General features: G+C 35.0%; 2 protein-coding genes across 4 annotated transcripts in view; one reads left to right on the forward strand and one right to left on the reverse strand.

Moving 5' to 3' along the window:
• LOC106182068 (inosine-5'-monophosphate dehydrogenase 2) overlaps positions 1-22,017 on the reverse strand; it is a 43,705-nt gene that overhangs the window by 17,396 nt on the left and 4,292 nt on the right. For all 3 annotated transcript variants that reach the window (XM_013566698.2, XM_087016310.1, XM_087016311.1), the window contains exons 4-11: positions 18,878-18,926; positions 16,688-16,789; positions 12,691-12,765; positions 11,626-11,832; positions 11,177-11,264; positions 10,560-10,662; positions 9,355-9,451; positions 8,297-8,387 (exon numbers count right to left, since the gene is read on the reverse strand). In XM_013566698.2, the coding sequence (XP_013422152.2) occupies positions 8,297-8,387; positions 9,355-9,451; positions 10,560-10,662; positions 11,177-11,264; positions 11,626-11,832; positions 12,691-12,765; positions 16,688-16,789; positions 18,878-18,926 (812 nt within the window). The remainder of the gene's footprint in view (positions 1-8,296; positions 8,388-9,354; positions 9,452-10,559; positions 10,663-11,176; positions 11,265-11,625; positions 11,833-12,690; positions 12,766-16,687; positions 16,790-18,877; positions 18,927-22,017) is intronic.
• Positions 2,110-3,466, forward strand: LOC106161141 (uncharacterized). Its single transcript, XM_087016312.1, has 2 exons — positions 2,110-2,552; positions 2,995-3,466. The coding sequence occupies exons 1-2, from the start codon at positions 2,426-2,428 to the stop codon at positions 3,315-3,317; spliced, it is 450 nt and encodes a 149-aa protein (XP_086872438.1). The 5' UTR covers positions 2,110-2,425; the 3' UTR covers positions 3,318-3,466.

The following is a 22,017-nucleotide window of genomic DNA, read 5'->3' on the forward strand; positions in this document are numbered from 1 at the left end:
CATATTATATCCGGACACATATATCGGTGCACTCAACTTCAGCTATCTCTTTCAAGTCAACAAATGGTCTAAAACACTGTAAGTTGACCTTTTTTAGTGTCATTTAACCTATTTTCTCTTTTTTTCTGGTTAAAACAAGCATCTAACGCATTTTAAAATCATGTGAAACTAATGTACTAACGTCAGAACAACACAACGTCATTATCTAACATGGCAGAAATCGCAGACTGTTTCTTTGCAAATCTTCCTCAAGGAAGTCGTATACGGTAATATGCCAAACAATTCGACCAAGATTAATTAATTAATTTCATGGAAATGTCAGTTTGGTCGAATTGATTAAAATACAGCAATTGGAAACCTTTGATATCGTCGGATTGTTAGGGGCATCTGCCAAAACGTCCATCTTTCCGGAAGCATTGCATTTTACCGGAAGTGTTACGCAAGATAAGCCGCAATTTTCGCCTAACACGTATTTCAGGCATGTTTTATCCTTCTTCTGAAATCTTATTTTGCTGTGTACAATACAATGTATGTGCTAACATTACTTAACATTAAAAAAGACGACAATTATAATTTCTGATTATATATTTCCCTCACCTACGATCATTTTCATGATGCGCTTCACAAGTGGGACGAGTATTTCCCCGGAGACAGGTGTTGTAAACAAAGGCCGGTCATTTATATTTGAAACCGGTAGCTTTAGTGGACTTAAACTAGTTATGTGATCTACGTACGTCCTATTTGAATTTTAATATGACAACTGAAATCAACCGAATTGAATTTTTTTTTACCAGTCTGAGATCAGTTGTTTTCAACCCGCAAGGCTTGCTCAGCGTCGAGGCGTAGACGTACGTACTAGTACTTCCGAAGAAAATTCAATCACCCGTATCAAAGAATACCAACTGGTGCTCAAACGAAAATCAGTGTAACTTCAAATTACTTTTAAGTATTTTATTTAAAAAGCATGTCATATTAAAACATATTGGGAAAAGGCAAAATACGAAGCCTACCTGTGCCGATAGACATACAGTATCTTGCTGGCACTCTTCCGATTTTCTTACTTATATGCTCTCGCTGTGCACAAACCACGGTGCATATTGAAAACCCCACTGATACAACCCGAACGTAAAAAAGCATTTAATTGCCATAATTTTCACAAAACAGGTGCTTTTATAATTTGACGTGAGAATTGAGAACATGCAGAAAAGAAAGACTGGTCTTGTCCGGTCTGATCTAGCATAGCGCAAACCACATGTTAATGAAGACGGTTCCATTTTGGGGGAGGGGGGGTCACAGGAATGGAGTTTTTCGTGGATTACGCTAAATATTATCAACATTTCATGCACCTGGGGAAATAGAAAGTGACTCACAGGTAACGTAAATACCCAGTGGAACTCTCTATGAAGCTCCCATGGAGTTAAGGAAGACGTCATTTTTATTGTTGACAAATCAGTTATCCATGTAGGTGAACAGCTACACGTGTTCGTCAGATTTTGACAGCGCGTGGTATTTGGCGCCAAGAAGTCTGGGCGGTCGATCCCGCTGATCTTTCGGTCGATTGTAGTAAATGTGAGATCTTGCGGTGTTGACTTCAAGAACGTTTCCCCATCTGCATATATATTTCAATCGAACTTGAAAATAAATTGCTTATTCTTCCCAAACTTTTTTATTGCCAGCAAACGCTATTATAATACTAGTATATGGTCTTTATGAAGGTGTTTACCACGTATTCTACCCACTGTCGATACTTGGTTTCATCCATAATAGACCTTTTTTTTTAACCCCCCCCCCCTCCCCAGTTACGGGCGTGATGAATCAGTCAGCGAGGGCAAGTCTGCTTAATTAGCACAATTTGTATGTCTATAAGCACTATTGTTGTCATCGGGGACAAAAGAAATGACAGGTACGTCATGCTTCCAGATTAGATCTTCAATTAATTGTTTCTTCCTCATTGACGAGAGCTATTGAAAGAACAACAATTGACAAAGGGCCGAGGCATGCAGCATCTATTTCACTAGCTTGAAAATGTACCGAGTCTTGCCGACGATGTGGTCGAACAATCGGAACAAGAAAAAAATCCTGTCGCATGATTTTGACTAAATGTTTGAGCCCAGAAAAATTAATTTTATAAAATAATTTTTGTGGTCGGATTGACTGGGCCCGTCGAAATGCTTGGCACATTACCGTATCATGTGGTTTATACTCTGCCTACAGATATGAAAAAACATGTAGTGTATTGAAAAATTGCAACAGAGATATCAGCAGTCTTCTTTGTCGCGTTTACGTGAAGCAAAACAGCGTGAGTTACGAAAGCAAACTGATTCTTATCAGATGTGGATTATTTTGTCTCCGATGACCGAGTTGGACATTTTCAAGTATCTTTGGAAGAAATTAATGAGTTACACCATGTGACCAGCACAGAGATATGGGCTTGGTTTGTGCTGGAAACCATCCACACAGGAAAAAACGAGCCTATTACGAAATATGTCATGGGATTAACTCGCAGATGTCAGTGGAGACAAAAAGCCATTTACTGGTGCCACTTGGTTCAGGTAAGCAACGAGTTTTTGTTTATATTTTAATACAGGCCCAAAGCCAGAAAAAAGTTAACTCAGGAAAGTGATCTAGGTGCAGTTTTTTATGGTAAACGGTCCTTTTTTTAAAGAAAAATGAACCCTTTCAAATACTTGTAATGAAATTGCAGCCTAAGGACCTGTGATAATTCTATCTTTTAAGCTATATTTGTGTGGGCATTTATGTAGGTTTAAGGGTATTTGGGTAAAATAAATTTAAGAGTAACAATTGAAATTGGATTGAAGCTAGGGCTGGTCTTGGCAAAATTGCTAGGCTCATCATAATTTATATTCGAAACCATGTCTTATTTATTAAACATGGACAAATGGGATAATAAATTATGTTTCATCAATGCATCAATTAACTTTGAGATAATTAAGTGTTTTCATGTGTCTGTAGTAAGCTATATTTATATTTCAGGCATATTTGAGAAGTGTTATTTGATACAAAGTAATCTTATGGTCAGCAAAAGAGTCCAAAGCCTTGCAGAAACTGAAAATGTCACTGACCAACTGACTAGTGTGGAAATGACGGATGATGTAGAAAGGCATGTATATGGAAATGAAAGCCACAATATAACAAATGCTGAGGAGATGCATGAGGCCCTAGTTTCTGCAGATGGAGTGAAGGGGTGCTCTTTTTCTGCCATTTTTCTCCATCCAGCTAGACAGACATCTTCCAAACCTGCGTGGACTGGAGTGTCCAATTACAACAATTTGGCTTTCTTAATTCCTACAACATGAGAAAAGGTGTCTCTCTTCCTTGAGCAGTTTTAATATAAGTGATACTGATGTTAAAGTTAATTTGGGTTTTCCTGAGGCCACTGTGCCAACTGGGTATATACCGAGCAAGATCACAAACAAAATTTTTTCTTGTCCCTGAAGTCTGAAGAGTAATTAACAGGTCCTTTTTTTTTTTTAGACCACAGTAATGAAATGTGCCAAAAAACAGCTTTTGATCAAATAAAGGGGCCAACAAGTGAGCCAACAATCTGACTAAAGACAAACAAGCACATCAGCTCTGAGAAAACTCACAACCTCTTGAATATCTCACTGAGTTACACAATGGTTGAGTCATCTAAACCTTTGAAACTATATTCAAATAAAGTAAAGGAGTTTTTACTGAAGGAGTTTAGAAAGGCACAAGAAACAGGCCATCTGGGCTGCAATGTTTGATATAAAACTGCAAAGATGTTTCATAACACCAGGATATATTTTGCAGTTGTGTTAGTTTTGCTTTTTGAATAGAAACTTATCTTCTTTTGCTACATTATGATATAGTTTGTAATGATCACAACTAATGTTGCACTGCTTTGCATGTATTGCTGTATCATAATTTTGTGGTATTTTTTGTAATTGTTCATCTGAGACAAAAATAAACTAATTTGAATAATTTTAGTTACTGTATGCTTATAAATAGTGTGGATGAAAAAAAACTCTTGAAAATTAAAAAGATCCCATCTGGCTTTGCTCTCATAAATACTATGGCATATTCTGATCTGCTACATGATAAATCTATGATAAATATTGGACCAAAAAGAAATTCGTTATTAAACTATGATTTTAATTTGTATTCACCAGATTGATGATATTTTTAAAGACTATGAAAATTATCATGTAAACTCTTAAGTTAATTGCCAGTGCATATCCAAGGTAATAGAATCTAAGATTTATTTCCTCTAAACTTTTTCTCCTCAGAAATTAAAAAGTCCATATATGGCAATTTACAAAACTGAAGCCCAGTGACCTTGACCTATGACCCACTGACCTGATATTCATTAGAATACATCCTCTTTCCATGCTCACCAGCCCTATTAATTTAGTAACATCATTGTAGAGCAAAATGGTATATAATAAATTAATCAAACCCATTGTCTACATAGACTTGAATGAATTCACCACGATTTTTTGCCTTAAAAATGGCCAACTTTGGGGGTATTTTTCAGTACCTGTTTTAATACAGCAGTAACTTTTGAAACTTGATTTGAAATGATCCATATCTGCCTAAAATATTCATGCAGTTTTAAAGCTGTAAACCCTGTGAAGATGGAGATATATGCAATTAAAGATGGTAGTGTCAAAATTGGACTTAGGGGGGAGGGGTGTTATAAATGGGTGTGGCTCCCCCAAGCAGGGTCTTATCTGAATTCTACATATATCTGTGGCAAGCCAAATAATTGTTTTCAATGTTTGTAAGGTCTAATATTTTTTAGTTTTCTCCATTTTTGTTTAATTTACACAAAATATATCATTATTTTTCCAAGGTAAAAATGGAGTCTCAAAGAGGCTACATAAGCCACAACCTATAATAGGCTGTAATTCTCCTAAGAAAGGATATATTTGGGATTCCTTCTTAAATCATGAATAACTTCCCAATATGTCTCCATACAACAAATGTGGTTGAAATCCGCTGACCCCCACCTTGCCACCCTGGGCTGGTTCTCTCGTGGACAAGCTCTTAAAATGATATAAGAGTGGTGTCTAAAATTGTTTATCTTAAATAATCATCACCATTAGATGTGTATATTATTCGTCAAAATGCGATTTTAACTTCGTTTTTTGTGCGTTCTTCGCATTCAGTTTTATGCTCTGCTGTCTTCGAAAACGCGCGCACTTTTCACTACAAATACTATTAGGGTTTCCTAACCAGCATGGCCATTGCATCATTTGACGTTGTGTAAGTGCAAGGTTTCCAAATGTTAAACGTCTTATTTACCTCTGTTGAAATGCCACTGCCCTCTCTATTATGATCCTACTTTTATTCATGCTAGTTTTGTGTCATACTTCCTTCTGCTTTTTATCCCTCTTATGTGCTAAAAAGTTTTTCTTTGCATCTTCCGATGCAGTGACTTGTTAAATTGGGACAGTCACGTGGTACGCCTGCTAACTCGACCTTCACCGCTGGAAAGTAGGTTGAGCAGTTTTCCCACACTTCTGTTCCATGACAAACAAAAATCACACCACCATACTTAATCTATCATTTCACACAATATAAACCAAACTGTTTTATCTTAAAACCAGAGTGTCAGCAAGGTGTACCTGCCTCCTGGGTCTGTACAAACATTTTGACCAAGCAGATGCATTTTTAGATCAACATTAAATAGAAATCATCAGAGGTAGTCTAAAATGAGGCTGTGGGCAGTGTGATATCATTAATTTATAGAAAATGTGCTAGAATCCCTATGAGGTTATCCAGCTATCAGTGTGAATCTCAATGCACAGGAAATGTCCCCAAAGAGAGTAATACAAAAGTGACACACAATACATGTTGAATTAACACTGTTGTGCAAAAGACTAACCTGACAGAAGTTAAACAATGAGAATATCCATGGATAAACTGAACCTAGATTTCTAGGAAATAAAGCTCCCAGTATATTAAACATAACACAAACAAACAAAAAAATAGTTCCTAACAAGGCAGCAAAGCTGTCAAATGTACAGACAAAGAACAGAAAATAAAGATGCAAATAAGTGAAAAATTAAATTTTCACAAAAAACTGTTAAATTGCCAGAAAAATTTACCAAACTGACTGCATTGCCTATTGAAGCTGTATGTTAGACCCATGTTTCTTTCTTGTAAGTTTGAGAACAGTAAGTGACATGATTTCCCTTAAATGGTCATCATAGGAGCAGTGCCCAAAATAGGGGTTTCTTCAATTTTGATGCAACATTACATAATGTTTAACAGCATAATGACAATCAAATGTTATTAATAAAATATTAGTAACATGGACATTCAGAAAATGTGACAAGCAAAAGTCTTCAAGATCATGGAACTTTAAAGTCACACCTTGAAAATGCCAATATGTGAAAAATTAAATTTTCACAAAAAACTGTTTAACTGCCAAAATAAATAAATAAATAAATAAAAATACCAAACAGACTGCATTGCCTACTGAAGCTGTATTTTAGTCCCATGTTTCTTTCCTGTAAGTTTGAGAACAGTAAGTGACATGATTTTCCTTAAATGGTCATCATGGAAGCAGTGCCCAAAATAGGGGTTTCTTCAAATTTTGATGCAATATTACATAATGTTTAACAGCTTAATGACCATCAATTTTTAATTATAAAATATTTGTTTCACAGATATTCAGAAAATGTGACTAGCAAAGGTCTTCAGGCCCATGGAACTTCAAAGTCACGCCTTGAAAATGCCAAAATGTAAACAAGACAGCACTGTTCTGAAATGGGTTTATTTCCATTTTTAACACTTTTTTAACATAAAACAAAATAAACATTTTACTGCCATTTTATATGACCAACTAAGAAAATTGATGAGATGGGAAAAGTATCAATAGAACAGTGTTAAATGTCCAATTTCCTCCATTCTGAGATTCTGAACATAGTGGATGATTGAATCTGACAAACTGCAATGATATGAGATTATTCCCATTTTTGACACTTTATTACACAATACATGATAACAAGTTTACCATGTTTTTTACATAATCAACTAACAATGTTGTAAAGATGCAGGAAATATCAAACAAACACTTTTAGGCATCTTATTAGTTAAATAATGAGACTGTTAACATGCCTAATAATTGAATCTGAGGAAATGTGAAAAACAGTATAACTTCTAAAATAATGGCCTGATTATGCTTTTTTTGGAACTCAACCTGCGTTTTAGTAAGATTGACCACTCCTGTGAGTATGATTACAATTGGCCAATCCATTTTTCTTATATTGTGTTATCAGTGTTGTATTTATATTGAAAATAGTGAAAAAACAGCATAAATTCCCTAAAAATGGCCCAATCATGCTGATTTTCGAACTTGACCTGCGTATTATGAATATTCATCAGTTCTGTAAGTTTCAAGTCAAAAGGTAAAATGGTTTTCCACTTATCGTGTTATCGGTGCTGCATATATGCTGAAAAAAGTGAAAAAACAGCATAAATTCCCTAAAAGTGACCCGATCATGCTGATTTTCGAACTTAACCTGCGTATTATGAATATTCATCAGTTCTGTAAGTTTCAAGGCAAAAGGTAAAATGGTTTTCCACTTATCGTGTTATCGGTGCTGCATATATGCTGAAAAAAGTGAAAAAACAGCATAAATTCCCTAAAAGTGACCCGATCATGCTGATTTTCGAACTTGACCTGCGTATTATGAATATTCATCAGTTCTGCAAGTTTCAAGTCAAAAGGTAAAATGGTTTTCCACTTATCGTGTTATCGGTAAAAGTGCACGGCGACGACGGCGACGACAGACGCAGATGATGGCTATATGTACAGACACATCTGTGTCTGTACATAAAAAACCGGCAGAAACAATTTCTACCAAAATTTACATAAATTACCAGAATGAAAATAAAAAACACTCTGACCAGTCCAGAGAAGTAGTTCAAATACTAAACCTGAGGTCTGAATTGAACATCTCTATGATGACACTGATTTCAAGTTCAATCTATAGTATATGATTCCTGAGACATTTCACATCCAAATTTGAATTTTTATTTGACGAAGTTGTCTTGCACAATGCCTAAGGCATCTGAAAATGCACTGACAGACCCTTAAACCTCTCAGGGCAAATTGACATTTTGTGGTCTTAAAGAACAAGGAAGAAGTCCATCATTTTTAAGGAGTAGCAGTAAGTGCAGGCTAAAACAGGCTAAAACCCAGGTATCTCCAGCACACATGCAGCTGGTACAAATAATCTATAAACAACCCAAGCACAATTAAACAGGAAACAATAAAATCCTGTGTATCAAAGCATCATACCATTTCCTCCAATGATCTGTAGCTCTGGATAGTTGCCTTTTATGTATCTTATCATGTTGATCTGGAATATGGAGTTGCCCTGTGAAGAATCCTAGAACACAAAGCAAATTTAATGTAATCATTGGAAACCCAAATACTTATTGATGACCGTACCATACCAATATAGTGGCTTTTATGGTTATGTCTTTCTTTAAAAAAATATTCATATTGTACTTTATCTATATATACACATAACATGACGTAAGTAAACATCAACCTGGGCCCAGTTTCATCAACACTGGATAGCGCTATCTTATGGATAATAATGTCCACTGTATAAATCTGCTATGCTATGGGCAGTTGTCCTGAAGAAAGCAGTCATTTTTAACCACTGGATAGCAACATTAGAAACAAAAATATTTGTCTAGCATTAAGGAAATATTACTTTAAACACAGGATAGCAGTCCAGAGGCTAACAATTTTATCCAATGGATAATGTTGTCCATAGGATAGCGCTATCCAGTGTTGATGAAACTGGACCCAGGATTTTAAGAGCAATATCCTTTGTAGATCATTGCAGATTGACTTCAAATGTAATATGCCTTCTTCAAACCATTTCAAATGAACACACATAAAAATGTCAAATCTGATAGAAGCAGTTACATTAACACTACTATACAAACTGTTTCCACATTTTCCTCAGTTTGGGAGATATTTCACATTTAATTTTGAAGCATTCTAACAACATATCCAATCCCACAATCTAACAGGTGTCCTAATTCCATAACATGAAGGCATGGGTCTTTGTAGTATTTGAAGAAGAGTGATACAGGAGACTAGTTCCCAACATCCAGGTCTTGAGGGGGCTGAACAGGGCAGTTCCAGACCAATCCAAAGATCCCCCAGTGGTACAATTATTTGTCAAAATGTCAATGTGATAGCCGTGCTTAATTTTATGTTTTGCCTATCATGGTTCAGATTTCACTTGAACATTCTATAAAAAGGTTTTTCATTAAATGTAATTGGAAATCTAGTTGACTTTAAACAAAATAATTTCTGATGGAAATGAATCCACTAACCAGCACAACTACGTCAACTCCAGCCTGGACAAGGAGGTCCAGTCGTGTCCTGTCCTCTTCATGAGTACTGATAGCTGCACCGACCAACAACTGCTTTCTGGGGAAAGACAAAAAAGAAAAAAATGTGGTCTTCATAACAGATTACTTTTATTGAAATTCAATTTTGGTTACAATATGATATCAAAACTCTGTATGATGTGTAACTACAACCAAGGTTATGGTGACGGAATGACATGGTTATGCCAAAATTAGTGATTTTTGACTTAATATACTTAAAGCAATAATAACTCTTCGTTTCGGCCAAAAAATGAATTTTCCTGGAGTAAACAACAATTTTCCCATGCTTACCAATGGTTAATGAATCCATTTTTACATTCAAAGTTAGTCCCTGGTTTTTTTCTAAAAAGTTTGGTTTTTTGTTAAAATCTCTTAAGAGATTTTAACAGAGTATAGACATCAATGGAGGTCACGTGGTCTAAAGACAAGTTCAAATATCAGAATAAAAGCTATAACTGCTGTTTTTGTGGTAAAACAGAATATATTATATTTCTATGAGTTATTCACAATGTTTTTATTGTGAAATATAGGTCTCATACAAAGAGTTATTATGACTTTAACATATTCACTTTACATCTATAATAGAAAAATTAAAAAAAACTGCACATTATCTATAGATGAAAATATTACCTTCTTATCAAATAAATCTATCAATGTTTTATGGCAGATTATAAACACTGTTTAACATTATTTTATTGAAAAATTTTATTTTCATCAATGCAGATGGCTCACAGGTTTGTTTGTCTGAAGATAGTTTAAACCTGATCTGAGGTGTTATCAGGATGTTCAAACAGAGCATCCAGAATTACCTTAGTCAATTTTGTACTATCAAAACTTCTACTGATTTTGCTCTTATTTACTAAATTTTAGTTGAGCTTTGCTCACTAACTCAGAGTGTAGGCAGCTCCAGTAGAGACTTAGATATGATTGCTAAGATAAAATGAGGTAAGCTGCCTTTTATATTATTTGTGAAACAACTTAGTCACACACAGTCTTTGTAACATAGATGACAAAGATTTAAGCCACAAAACTGACTTGAGATTTTTTTTTTTTTTTTGGAAACAGGGGCCATATCTAAATCTGTTACTCTAAATGTGACCACTGCAATGAGAATCTGCATTTACAAAACATCTGTGCAAACTACTTACTTGTCATCCATGGATGCTACAGGGAATTCTCTCCTCTTTTTTAAATCTGTCCTGGCCATCAGAGCAACCAGTTCACCATTCTCATTTACAATGGGGAGCTTGCCTTGAATGAAATAAATATTCTGTACAAGTGGAAATGTTAACATGAGTACTCAATCTATACCAGTTATTATTATTATTATTATTATTATTTATTAAACTTAAGAAATAATAATTACAATGTACAATACAATGTCAATTCACTTCTCTCTCTCTTTCTCTCTCTCTCTCTCTCTCTCTCTCACACACACACACACACTGCCATAAAACTACTGTATATTCAGTATTTTCATGTATGAAAAAAATGCACACATAGAAAAGTACAGTATTATTTTCCAGTAAAGAAAGCATTCAATGTCCCTGAAGGACAGATGAACTCCATTTTTTTCTCAAGTAGTATTTTATCTGAGAAATAATATTTTTTTCATTGTCTACGAGAATAAAATCAAATATGAACATTGGCTCCCTTTTCTTCCCTAATCCAGTTTTTGATTTGTTTCCACAAGTTTTTCATGACATCACAGTCTACAAGCAAATGCTTATTTGTTATTAATGATTACTATTATTATCAAACTTACCTTTTCTGCTTTCTTGCAGTATTTTGTTGGCCTCTGACAAAGTGACCCCCGCTGTGGCTGTCACCAGGTTCTCTAGGGAGGTCATGACCTGTGGGTGAAAGGTTAAAGGTCACTCATACTGTATGATTAAATAAACCATTCAAATGCTAGTATAATCATGAATTTAAAAAAAAAAGGTCACAATTTCCTACAAATTTTCGACTGACATTATGACAGGATGTACATTCTCTTTTTCTTTAATAATTTTTCTAAAATAATTTCACACTATAATCATGGTGTTTATTTCCATATTGATGGGGCTAAGAATGAAGGTCACAATTACAACATAAATGAAGGCCTATATACAAATTCTGACTTCTCAAAGATAATTCGAATAAAAAAGGTTAAGTAACACAAGCAGATCATAAAAATCATTTTCTTGAAATATTTTTCTTATCCCACTTTCATACCTCTTTAACAGGTCTGTCATACTTTTCTGGGGGGAGGAAGTCAATATCTCTCTGTGTCACCAGTCCTACCAGCCGCCCACCCATTCTGCCGTTTTCTGTAATAGGGAAGCCAGAGAAGCCATATTTTTCCTTCTCTTTCCACACATCAGCCACTGTGTTGTCTGGGCCCATCACTACTGGGTCTACTATAAATCCCTGCTTGTATTTCTGAAATGTGACCAAATCATAGAATCAATTCTGCAGGTTTCACCATTCAACTGGGCACAAATTTTCAGTAAATTGATTTCTCAAAATATATAACACTAAAAATATATATAGCACAATTACAGTCATTTGACATCAGCATATGTACTTTCATGTATGTCCGACCCAAAAAAATATAATAATCAACAGACTTTGAACATCTGACAATCCTCAATTTTATCATAAAGAATCTATTTTAACGTGGCCTATATTTTAAAATCAAAATTAGACATCAAATATTGCTCAAACACAGACAAAAATAAAAAACATTAAAAGCAACATTTTCCAGGTATGATGGGGGTGAAAAATCTAAATAATTTTATCAATTTTACTTTAAAAATGTTAAATAATAATAATAATAATAATAATAATAATAATAACAACAATGCTCACTGGCAACTTCAAAAGGTTGATTATACAACTAGTCATATAAATGAATACAAGTTGTTAAATGTATTAAATAAAATGAAAAATTGACTTGTTGAAATGAATTAAAATAGGAGTCTAACTTTAAAATCATACGAAATGTCCATTAATTTTCAAAAGCATGCAGTGCCCATGGTAGGAACATCTTTGAAGATCTAAACTTTTTTTCTCAATTTTGGGCCAGTATTGCTTTAAAGAGTACAACAGGAACAAGACATATAGGAAAAGTTTCAAACAAGGTTGAGAAGCTGAAAGACGCAGTCCCAAAGAAGTATGCTTCACTGTTCCTACTTATCACTTATGACAAGAAAAAGGACACTTTGTGTCCATGCATTATTTCACTTCTGTAACAGTATCTACCAAAAGTTATAAAAAGCATGTTCCCATTTTACTTACCTTCACTAGTCTAACTTCATTTGCCTGAAATTCTGGAGTGCAATTGTGGTGAATGATCCCTACGCCTCCAGTAAGCTACAAAGGAAATACGTAACCCAATAAAACTGCAATGACAACACACTACACATCATACACTACAGTATCTGTTATTGTGGACATTCAGACCTTTGAACTGGAACAGGATCTGTGCTAAAAACTGAAACCACTGTTTTCTGATTATTTGTATTAAAAATTTAAAATATTAAAATAAATGCAGCTTGAACCCCATATTTTAACAGAATATCTATATTAATTTATAAGTGGCTAATCCAGCTGATTTTAGCATTCTTCTTTTAAGAAAAAACACATCTTCATTGCTTTAATTCTATTCATAGTCAATTTTTGTCCAGGTCTCACAACTGTGTCAGTGATGGTATATGTCAGCTGAGAACTTTTTAAATCCATTCTTGTTAAACTTCGGGTAACAAGTCTGTGAAGGTACCTTTTAACTATTTTTTTTTCTTTTAATCTCACTTTCACTTTTTGATCAGATGTAACAAAGTTACACACGTCAGATAAATGAAATTTTTAAGGGCTGTGTTCAGAATAGAAGTTACTGTACTAGCAGGATCGATCTATCTCAGCAGAGATTCTCACTAAGGCATAGCTTTATTGTCTGGTATGTCGCCTTACAAAGCAACATGAACAACATGATGTACCACAAAGTCTACCCGCCTTTCTCCAAGTGCTTTAGAGAGGGCGTGCTACACAATAAAGCTGATTACAGTGACTCGGTCTTGGTGATATGCCACAGGATAGATCGATCCTGCTAGTATGATAACTTATATTCTGAAAAAAGCCAAAGATACTACAAGGTTAGACAAAAACTCCCACATTATTGCCTTAAAATACATGTTTTGATGTCCACTGACTTGATTACTTTTCATTTACACAATGTCATTTTACTGCTGACATGACAATTATGATTTGGGGGTAAAAATGCAGAACTGGTTTCTTAAATATCTCCTTTATCTGAGCACCCACAGGCAAAAATGCAAATGTAATGACACTACTGAGTGCCTTTAAATCCATGCCAGCCATTATACTTATACTCTGAAGTTCTAAATAATCAAGTAAGTAAGAACTTCAAGTAAGCCTTAGTTCATATTTCATTATTAAAAAGCAAAATAATGCCTTGTTCAATAAAAAACAATTCATCTGTAATTAGGAGTACCAATCTCCCTCAGAAAAACATTTAATCCTTAATGAGGGCACAGGTTTGTAGATTGTACCCTTCTCCACTCCCATGCCAATATTTTGGTAAAATCTTGCATAGGTAAGAAGTTATATCTTATGCCGAATTCTATCTCACCTCAAGATAGAAACCTGTTTATTGCAGGGCTCGACATTAGCGCCTGTCCGCCTGTCCGGGACAGGTAAAAATTCAGTTCGGACAGGTGAAGTTGCAGGGTTGGCTGTCCGACGGACAGGTCATGCTTTATGAGAAATTTGGAGCAAAAATCTTTTAAAAATCATTTTTTGTTGCATACTAACGTCTTTTTGCCTCTTCCTAGACGACATTGAAAAAGAGTGACCTACTTTTGGCACAAAACACATGCAGTCGCAAAACGAAGTCTGAGCAAACTTACCGCCAAATTATGAAAGTGAACACCCTCCAGAACTTCAGCAGACAAAATTTATTCACATATCAGGTTCACTACTGAACATTTATTTAGTTAAAAATTTACGTGGTTTAGTAATAAAGACACTTCCATAAACAGAATCTACACAAGTACTCACGCTCGGCTGTCACCTTGATTGGATAGTAAACGATTGTCGTAAAATCGCTAAATGATATTAAAACCGGGTGCATAAACTTGAAAACCACCTACAACAACCTTGGACTACCACATTAATCCAATACAATGCAAACATAAACTATAACAAGTGGTTAAAGCCTTTAAACCGAATGTCGTAAAGTCCTCATATACCTCCATAGAGACAATAAAATAGAATGAGCTTCTGAAACAAACCTGATCCAGTTCCAACAGAATAATCGAAATAAAATACTGCCGGGCATCGGAGCGGCCTAAAACTTGCCACGCTTACCGCTAATACTGCAGGCTACATCATCCCGTCGCTCGTTTGTAAATTCCGTGCATGGCATACGCACAATCAAACCGTAAAAAACAAATTCTCGGGGTGTCGTTGGCTAGGTCCACGCAACAATCCAATTCAGGAAATGACGTAACCGCAGAGGTCGCATTGTCCAATGGCATGGCTTCTTTTTCGTAATGGTAGGTTAGAGTGGACCTGGCCAACGACACCCCGAGAATTTGTTTTTTACGGTTTGATTGTGCGTATGCCATGCACGGAATTTACAAACGAGCGACGGAATGATGTAGCCTGCAGTATTAGCGGTAAGCGTGCCAAGTTTTAGGCCGCTCCGATGCCCGGCAGTATTTTATTTCGATTATTCTGTTGGAACTGGATCAGGTTTGTTTCAGAAGCTCATTCTATTTTATTGTCTCTATGGAGGTATATGGGGACTTTACGACATTCGGTTTAAAGGCTTTAACCACTTGTTATAGTTTATGTTTGCATTGTATTGGATTAATGTGGCAGTCCAAGGTTGTTGTAGGTGGTTTTCAAGTTTATGCACCCGGTTTTAATATCATTTAGCGATTTTACGACAATCGTTTACTATCCAATCAAGGTGACAGCCGAGCGTGCAAGTACTGTGCTGGAGCCAGATTGGACTGGATGAACTGGCTATATCTAGTTCGTTGTCAAGGCAACAAACTGCCTGTCAATCAAACACGTTGTATGCTATCTGCTCACTATAGAAAGTGAAATCTTTGGGACTGAATATCTTGTTGAAATGTTGTTTATTTGCCAAAATATAACCTGAAATTTTGTATGATGTTTTTTTTAATGACTCTAGCATCACCTCTGTTATTTACAGTTTAAAATTTAGTGCTGGAATATGATAAATTAACATTGCTCTCATATACCAGTGTGATATTGATGTAAGGAAGAAATTAGTAATAACAAATATGAGAATTTTAATAAAAAGAAGGGGAACTTTTTTATACTGATTTTATTTAGTTCATATATGTTTAAAAAATCAAACACGTGATAACCCCTTAAAAAGTTAAATTGTTAACATAAATATAAGAAAAGTATTATAAAATTTCTTTAATTTTCATTGAAATTTATTCAAATATTATAAATTTTGAATATTTTAATAAAATTAATTTAACAGTACTGTACCCCCTCCCCACTTCCCACTCAGGGTTTTTTTTTAGCTTTGGTTTAACTTCATGTGAATCTGTTATCAAATTGCAGACTTACAATTAGTAGACCCTGTACCCCAAATCCTAGGAGAAGCCCTGATGTGAATTATCAGACTTAAATGCAAGATTAAATCTTCAGGAGTTCACAAGTATGAAAAAAACAAATTTTAATCTGAACATAGATTCACTTTAAGGTGCATTTTCGGGGCTCATATGATTGAATGTTTTGGTAATATATACATTAATTTAAATGTGTGACCACCAATATAAATTGACAAAGTTCAAACGTATGAATAGAAAAAAATTATTGGTTTTGTGGACAGGTTGGATTGAAAATCGGACAGGTCAAATTTATGAGCACCTGTCCGAAGGACAGGTGCTCATAAAAGTTAGTGTCTAGCCCTGATTATTGGTGATAAATAATCCAAGTTCCTGTTTTTGTTTATAATAGCCACTTACTTAAACTGTTAATAATACATGCTATTAGTGGTATTAACAGATAACCTTTCTTATCACAGTAATTTGAAACCTTGGGAGTGAAACACTTTAAATTATAAGAAATAATTAGCATTTGATAATTTGATCACAACTACCTGCTGGCTTTCTTGCATATGCAGGAAAAAAAGACCACAATACCAATCTGTCACACAGAGTATTTTGTGCTAACAATCCCTCTTTATGTCTTAAACCATAGCTTATGATATGAGCTCAATGCAACTTACTGCCATAGCAATGGCCATCCTGGCCTCAGTGACAGTGTCCATAGGAGAAGACACTAGGGGGGTCTTCAGGGTGATCTTCCGGGTCAAGGCAGATGTCAAATCCTGAAATAGTAGCAGCACTCTGAATTTCTTGTCATTTAAAGAATTAAATACTTATTCTTTTTAAAAAGTACACTTCTCATTTTTCACACTTAAATTAAATTAAAGTTTCAAATGAAAAATAAATAAATAGATAATAATAATAATAATAATAATAATAATAATAATAATAATAACACAAGGCAGTGAAGCTGTCAAATGTACAGACAAAAAGCTTCTGCCATTACAATTATTCATTGAATTTATTAAATTTGATTAAATTTTCTGGGGGGGGGGGGCACAATTCAAGGGCCAAATTTTGTTAAATTTAATATCCAAATGTCACCAGAATGCACCAAATGGCCCCTAAAAATACAAATTTTCTTGGGGGAGGACCCCCAAACCCCCACCCACAGAAGCGGGGCATATCCCCCATCCCAGTCCCTCCCCCTCTGGCTACGTCTCCGTCCATTGGACCTCATTGCTTCTATACTCCCAGATTTTCTAATTACACTCCCAGTCAGTCAGGGGTCGAAATGTTGCTTTCCCGCTTTCCCGTGGGAAAGCTATTGCGAGCTCGGGAAATCTATGTCAAATCTTACTTTCCCGTCCGGTAAATCAATGGAAATGCCCGGGAAATGCAAAAACCTCTCGGGAAACCGCACTTAGAAGTCGCTTTCCCGAAGAACTGTTACCTATAATGAAATTTATTTCCTGGCACCAAGCCGTCAATTATTTAACCATTTTCCAGAACGCAAGTAAGCTCGACGTAAGTACTCACTCTGAAACTAAGGACGCATGCACGTGACTAGCTAGAATTTGTTACGGGGCCTCCATTTGAATTTCAAGAGAGTTGTCAATCAAAATCGTCTCGAGGCATTTACAGTGGTACATCCGACTCGTTCCCTATCCCATTTACACAATGTTAAACATAGAAAGGATCAAGGCTGCGCAGCTAGCAGGTATAACACAGAGAAGAACAAACCTACGCAGCTCACGGAAACAAATTAATGTGCGGGAACAAAGTTAACGCAGCGTCCAAGCCTACACAAATAACGGGCACCAGACAGCGTAGTACGGGGAACGAATATCGGTCAGCCATTTATGCACGATCAGCTGATGCAAGATTCAGGTTGCGCGCATAAGTCGGGCTCAAGTCTAACGGAGGTTGATGGTCAGAAAATGAAGTTCCTCAAGTGGTAAATTAATGACGAAAGCAAGGGAAAACCAAGCAAACTCGCTAAACAAGACACATGTAAACTTCAAGACACGATAAAAAATGAGGGTGAAGCAGGTGCACATGGCGACGATACAGGTACGTCGTAAATAATAATGTCTAACAAGTTTCATATCTAACGAACTGTAAATTTAATGATAAACAAGACGTTTTTACTTTTCTGTTACGTAGTAAACATTTTAGGACACTGGATAATGCTGGCTTTAAAACAAACGTGCCAGGCTGAATGGCCTCATTAAAAAAAAATCCATGCTGGAACTTCATGAAAAGGGCCAGGACATAGTTGCCTTTTTAAGTAGAATGCTGACTGTACTTAAAGACATTTACCCTAATATCCGTGCTCTCTTGGCCATTGTGATGGTCCTTTCAGTTAGCACTACAGATGCAGCATATGTATTTGGTACTAAGATTTCAGTCACATTAATGTTAACAAATATACCTAGTTGTTATGAAAAACACTATATATGGATGCCATGTTAGTTTATTTCATATCAATAAACATTCATTTCTCAAAGATATGTTCTTACCTTTATAATTCATCATCTTATTAAAATAATCTAATTTAATATCAGGGAAATCGGTTTTCATGATTTTGTTGTCAGGGAAAGCTACTTTCTTGCAGGGAAAGTAATGTACAAAATCACTTTCCCGGCAGGGAAAGTATGATTTTCTAAACATTTCGACCCCTGTCAGTCCATTCCTGGCTTATTCTCCGATGTGCAGATATATATATTTTTCTTTTTTAATGCTAGTGACACCACCTAGGGTGTCAAAAGTTACAAAAATTAAACCAGCCAATAAAACAAACAAATAAATAAATAAATAAATAAATAAATAAATAAATAAATAAATAAATAATTGTCAACAAAACTCACCACATCATCTGAAGTGAAGTCTATGAAGCCTGGCAGAATGATAAAATCACTGAAAAGATAAAACAACTAGACAGCAAAGTCAACAGATACCAAACAACAAAAGATACTAAAACAATACTGACTAAAATTATGCAAAATAATATATGCTAAGTTCTAAACAGATTCAATTTCATCATCAACAACATTCTTAAAATCTTATGAAAAAAATTTCCAGTTCAGCAACAGGCATGATTCGTCTAAAAGAAGTAAATTTTTTCACTTTTCACAAGCTCTTTTGGTTTTCTGACTGATCAACAATACACACTACTATGCCAGCTGCTTTCATAATTTTAATTTCTGTCCACTGAACACAACAGTTCATTTAACACTGATAATAATCTGTAGGAATAAACCATGAACAAACTTTCATTAAACTTGCATAATTGCTCAACATTAAAAATCAACAAATATGACTAAATTATTAAGTAAATTAAAACAAATGATTTTGCGGTTATTTTCATTAGGGTGGACAACAGATGTGTTGGCTTTTGAATGCTGTTAATGCCCGATTGCCGTCCTATCATGGTTAACTTTTCTTATGTGAACAGACTACATACCCCCTACTGCAGTCCAGACAAATATGGGTCTATAGCAGTTAACACTAAATCATGGTCAAGACTGTTAAAGGGATAGTAACTTTTCGTTTTGGCCAAGAAATGAATTTTCCTGGAGGAAACAACAATTTTCCCATACTTACCAATGGTTAATGAATCTATTTTTACATTCAAAGTAAGTCCCTGTTTTTTTTCTGAAAAGCTTGGAGATTATAACAGAGTATAGCCATCAATGGAGGTCATGTGGTCTGAAGACGAGCTCAGATATCAGAATAATAGCTATAACTGCAGTTTTTGTGGTAAAACAGAATATATTATATTTCTATGAGTTGTTCACAATGTTTTTATTGTGAAATATAGATTTCATATAAAGAGTTATTATCCCTTTAATATTTTGCTGGTTAATTACAGTGTCATGTTTTCTTCTTTCTCTTGGAAATTATATCTATGTATGCATGGTAAGTTTTTTGTGTTGATAAGAAAGAAAGAAATTATTTAACATGTTTTTGTAAAAGACAATGAATCTGGAATAACTTTCCATTCATTATGCAGATGCAGCACACTACTTTTATATTTGAATAAATCATAAATATCACTTAAAAAATAACAAATATATGATTGCACATGATTTTGGATTTTATTTCACCCCCCCCCCCCCCCCCCCACCCCTCAAAAAATAATCTAGAACATCATCCAAAACATCAATATTAGTTGTACTGAATACAAACGGTAAAAGGAAAAGTGTTTATGTTAAGCCCTAAACTAAACACGAGATGGCTAGAACCTCATGCACAAAAGAAAACTGGGTGGTACACTAGGGAGGCCAGGTCAACTTTGAAGCAACATTAATATCAGCCAAACTGGTCAAAATGTCAATAGTGCTCAATGTTTTTTTTTTTTTTCAACCTTAAGGCTTCAGAATCAGTGCCCAAAGGCTGCTTTACAATGAAAATGATTCTAAAAGATGCGCCATCACTAAAAACAAAAATGGTTTCTAATATATCTGTTGCTACGGAAACTGTCACTATGAAAGTTGTTGCTATGGTAACAGTTTGAATTATTTTTTACACATTATCATGAATTTTTAAACTGAATATGAGGTGGGAAACAATCTTGGTGTTCAATATATGAATTTAAGTTGAATAGTAAACAAATACAATGTTACTGTTGCCATTGTAACCAATATTATTACTGTACGATTTTAAGGTTTAACTAGTATAAAATGCCAGAATACACGATGAAAATAAGTAATATCTGATTTTGGTAAGTTATCATTTTGCCAAATAAATTTGAATTGATATTGGACATCACAACAGCTAAGTAATACAAAACCAGTGAGATTTTTTGGAGAGACTGCCATAACAAAATGGCAGTTTTAGGAATTTCCATTTCTTTTTTTTGTTAAGAAAAAAAAAATAGAGGATCACCGCCTCCTGATATTGTACCACCAGCTGGAGTCAGCATGGAAAACAAAAAAAAAAAGGGACAGCACCTACATTATTGTGCTTGATGCAACTAGGGACAACACTGGGCATATCTCTGCCAGTTTTCGAAATATAAGGGATAGAAAATTTGCAAAGTTCAGTTCATGGTGAAAATTAGGTCAAAGGTCAATTTACCGAACATAGTTAGATTGCCAGTATATGACTTCCTATTCAAGTTCAATAGTAACTATGGACGTGTCTTTGCCAATTTTGGAGATATAAAGATCAGAAAACTTGCAAAGTGCAGTTCATTATGAAAAGTAGGCCAAAGGTCAATTTCAAGGTCACAGTTAGATTACCAGTATATGACTTCCTATTCAAGTTCAATAGTAACTATGGGCATATCTCTGCTAATTTTGGAGTAATTCACATTTTATTTATACCACTGAATATTGCGACATTGCACTTTTTTTATCTTTTGTTTTTTTTTTTAAACCGTATCGAAACCAAAAAAGTGGACACCACCTCCAGTATTGTGCTTGACAAGTTCTACAAAATGCAAAAATTATAAGGTTTCTAGCATTTACAATTACAGAATTAGAGAGAGTTTTCAGTTTCGGTACGTCTAATGGCTGCTTCTCCCATGAAAAAGCACCGATTGACCCCAAACTCCCAAAGATGAAAGGAGTCCATGACTGTTACCCCTCGCCATAATATGAAGGCTTAGGTCTGTGTAGTTTCTGAAAATTGGTAAAAATATTTTTTTTTGTAGAAAATTCCCATTTTTAGGAAATTTTGGCCTGTTTGACCTTGAAATAAAGGTTGAAAGTCAAATCTAAGGGCATATTTGGAATCTCAACATATGACTTTCGGTCAGACTTCTGCAGTAATTTTTCCTATTATTCCTTCAGTTTGGGAGATATTTAGCATTGAATTTTCAAAAATTTTGACAAGGGTGCATTTCAACAAATGTCACACCCAGGCTAATGCACGGATTGAGAGAAAAATACCAGGGGGTTCAAGTTGATATTATATGTGACCTAATTCCAAGAGAAGGGGACACAGGTCCTTGTGGTCTAGGAGAAGCAGTAACGGCGACTTGTATCCCACAACACCCTGTGAA

Source organism: Lingula anatina, chromosome 6, assembly GCF_051362555.1.
Source record: "Lingula anatina isolate TDL-2025a chromosome 6, LinAna3.0, whole genome shotgun sequence".
NCBI lineage: Eukaryota > Metazoa > Brachiopoda > Lingulata > Lingulida > Lingulidae > Lingula > Lingula anatina.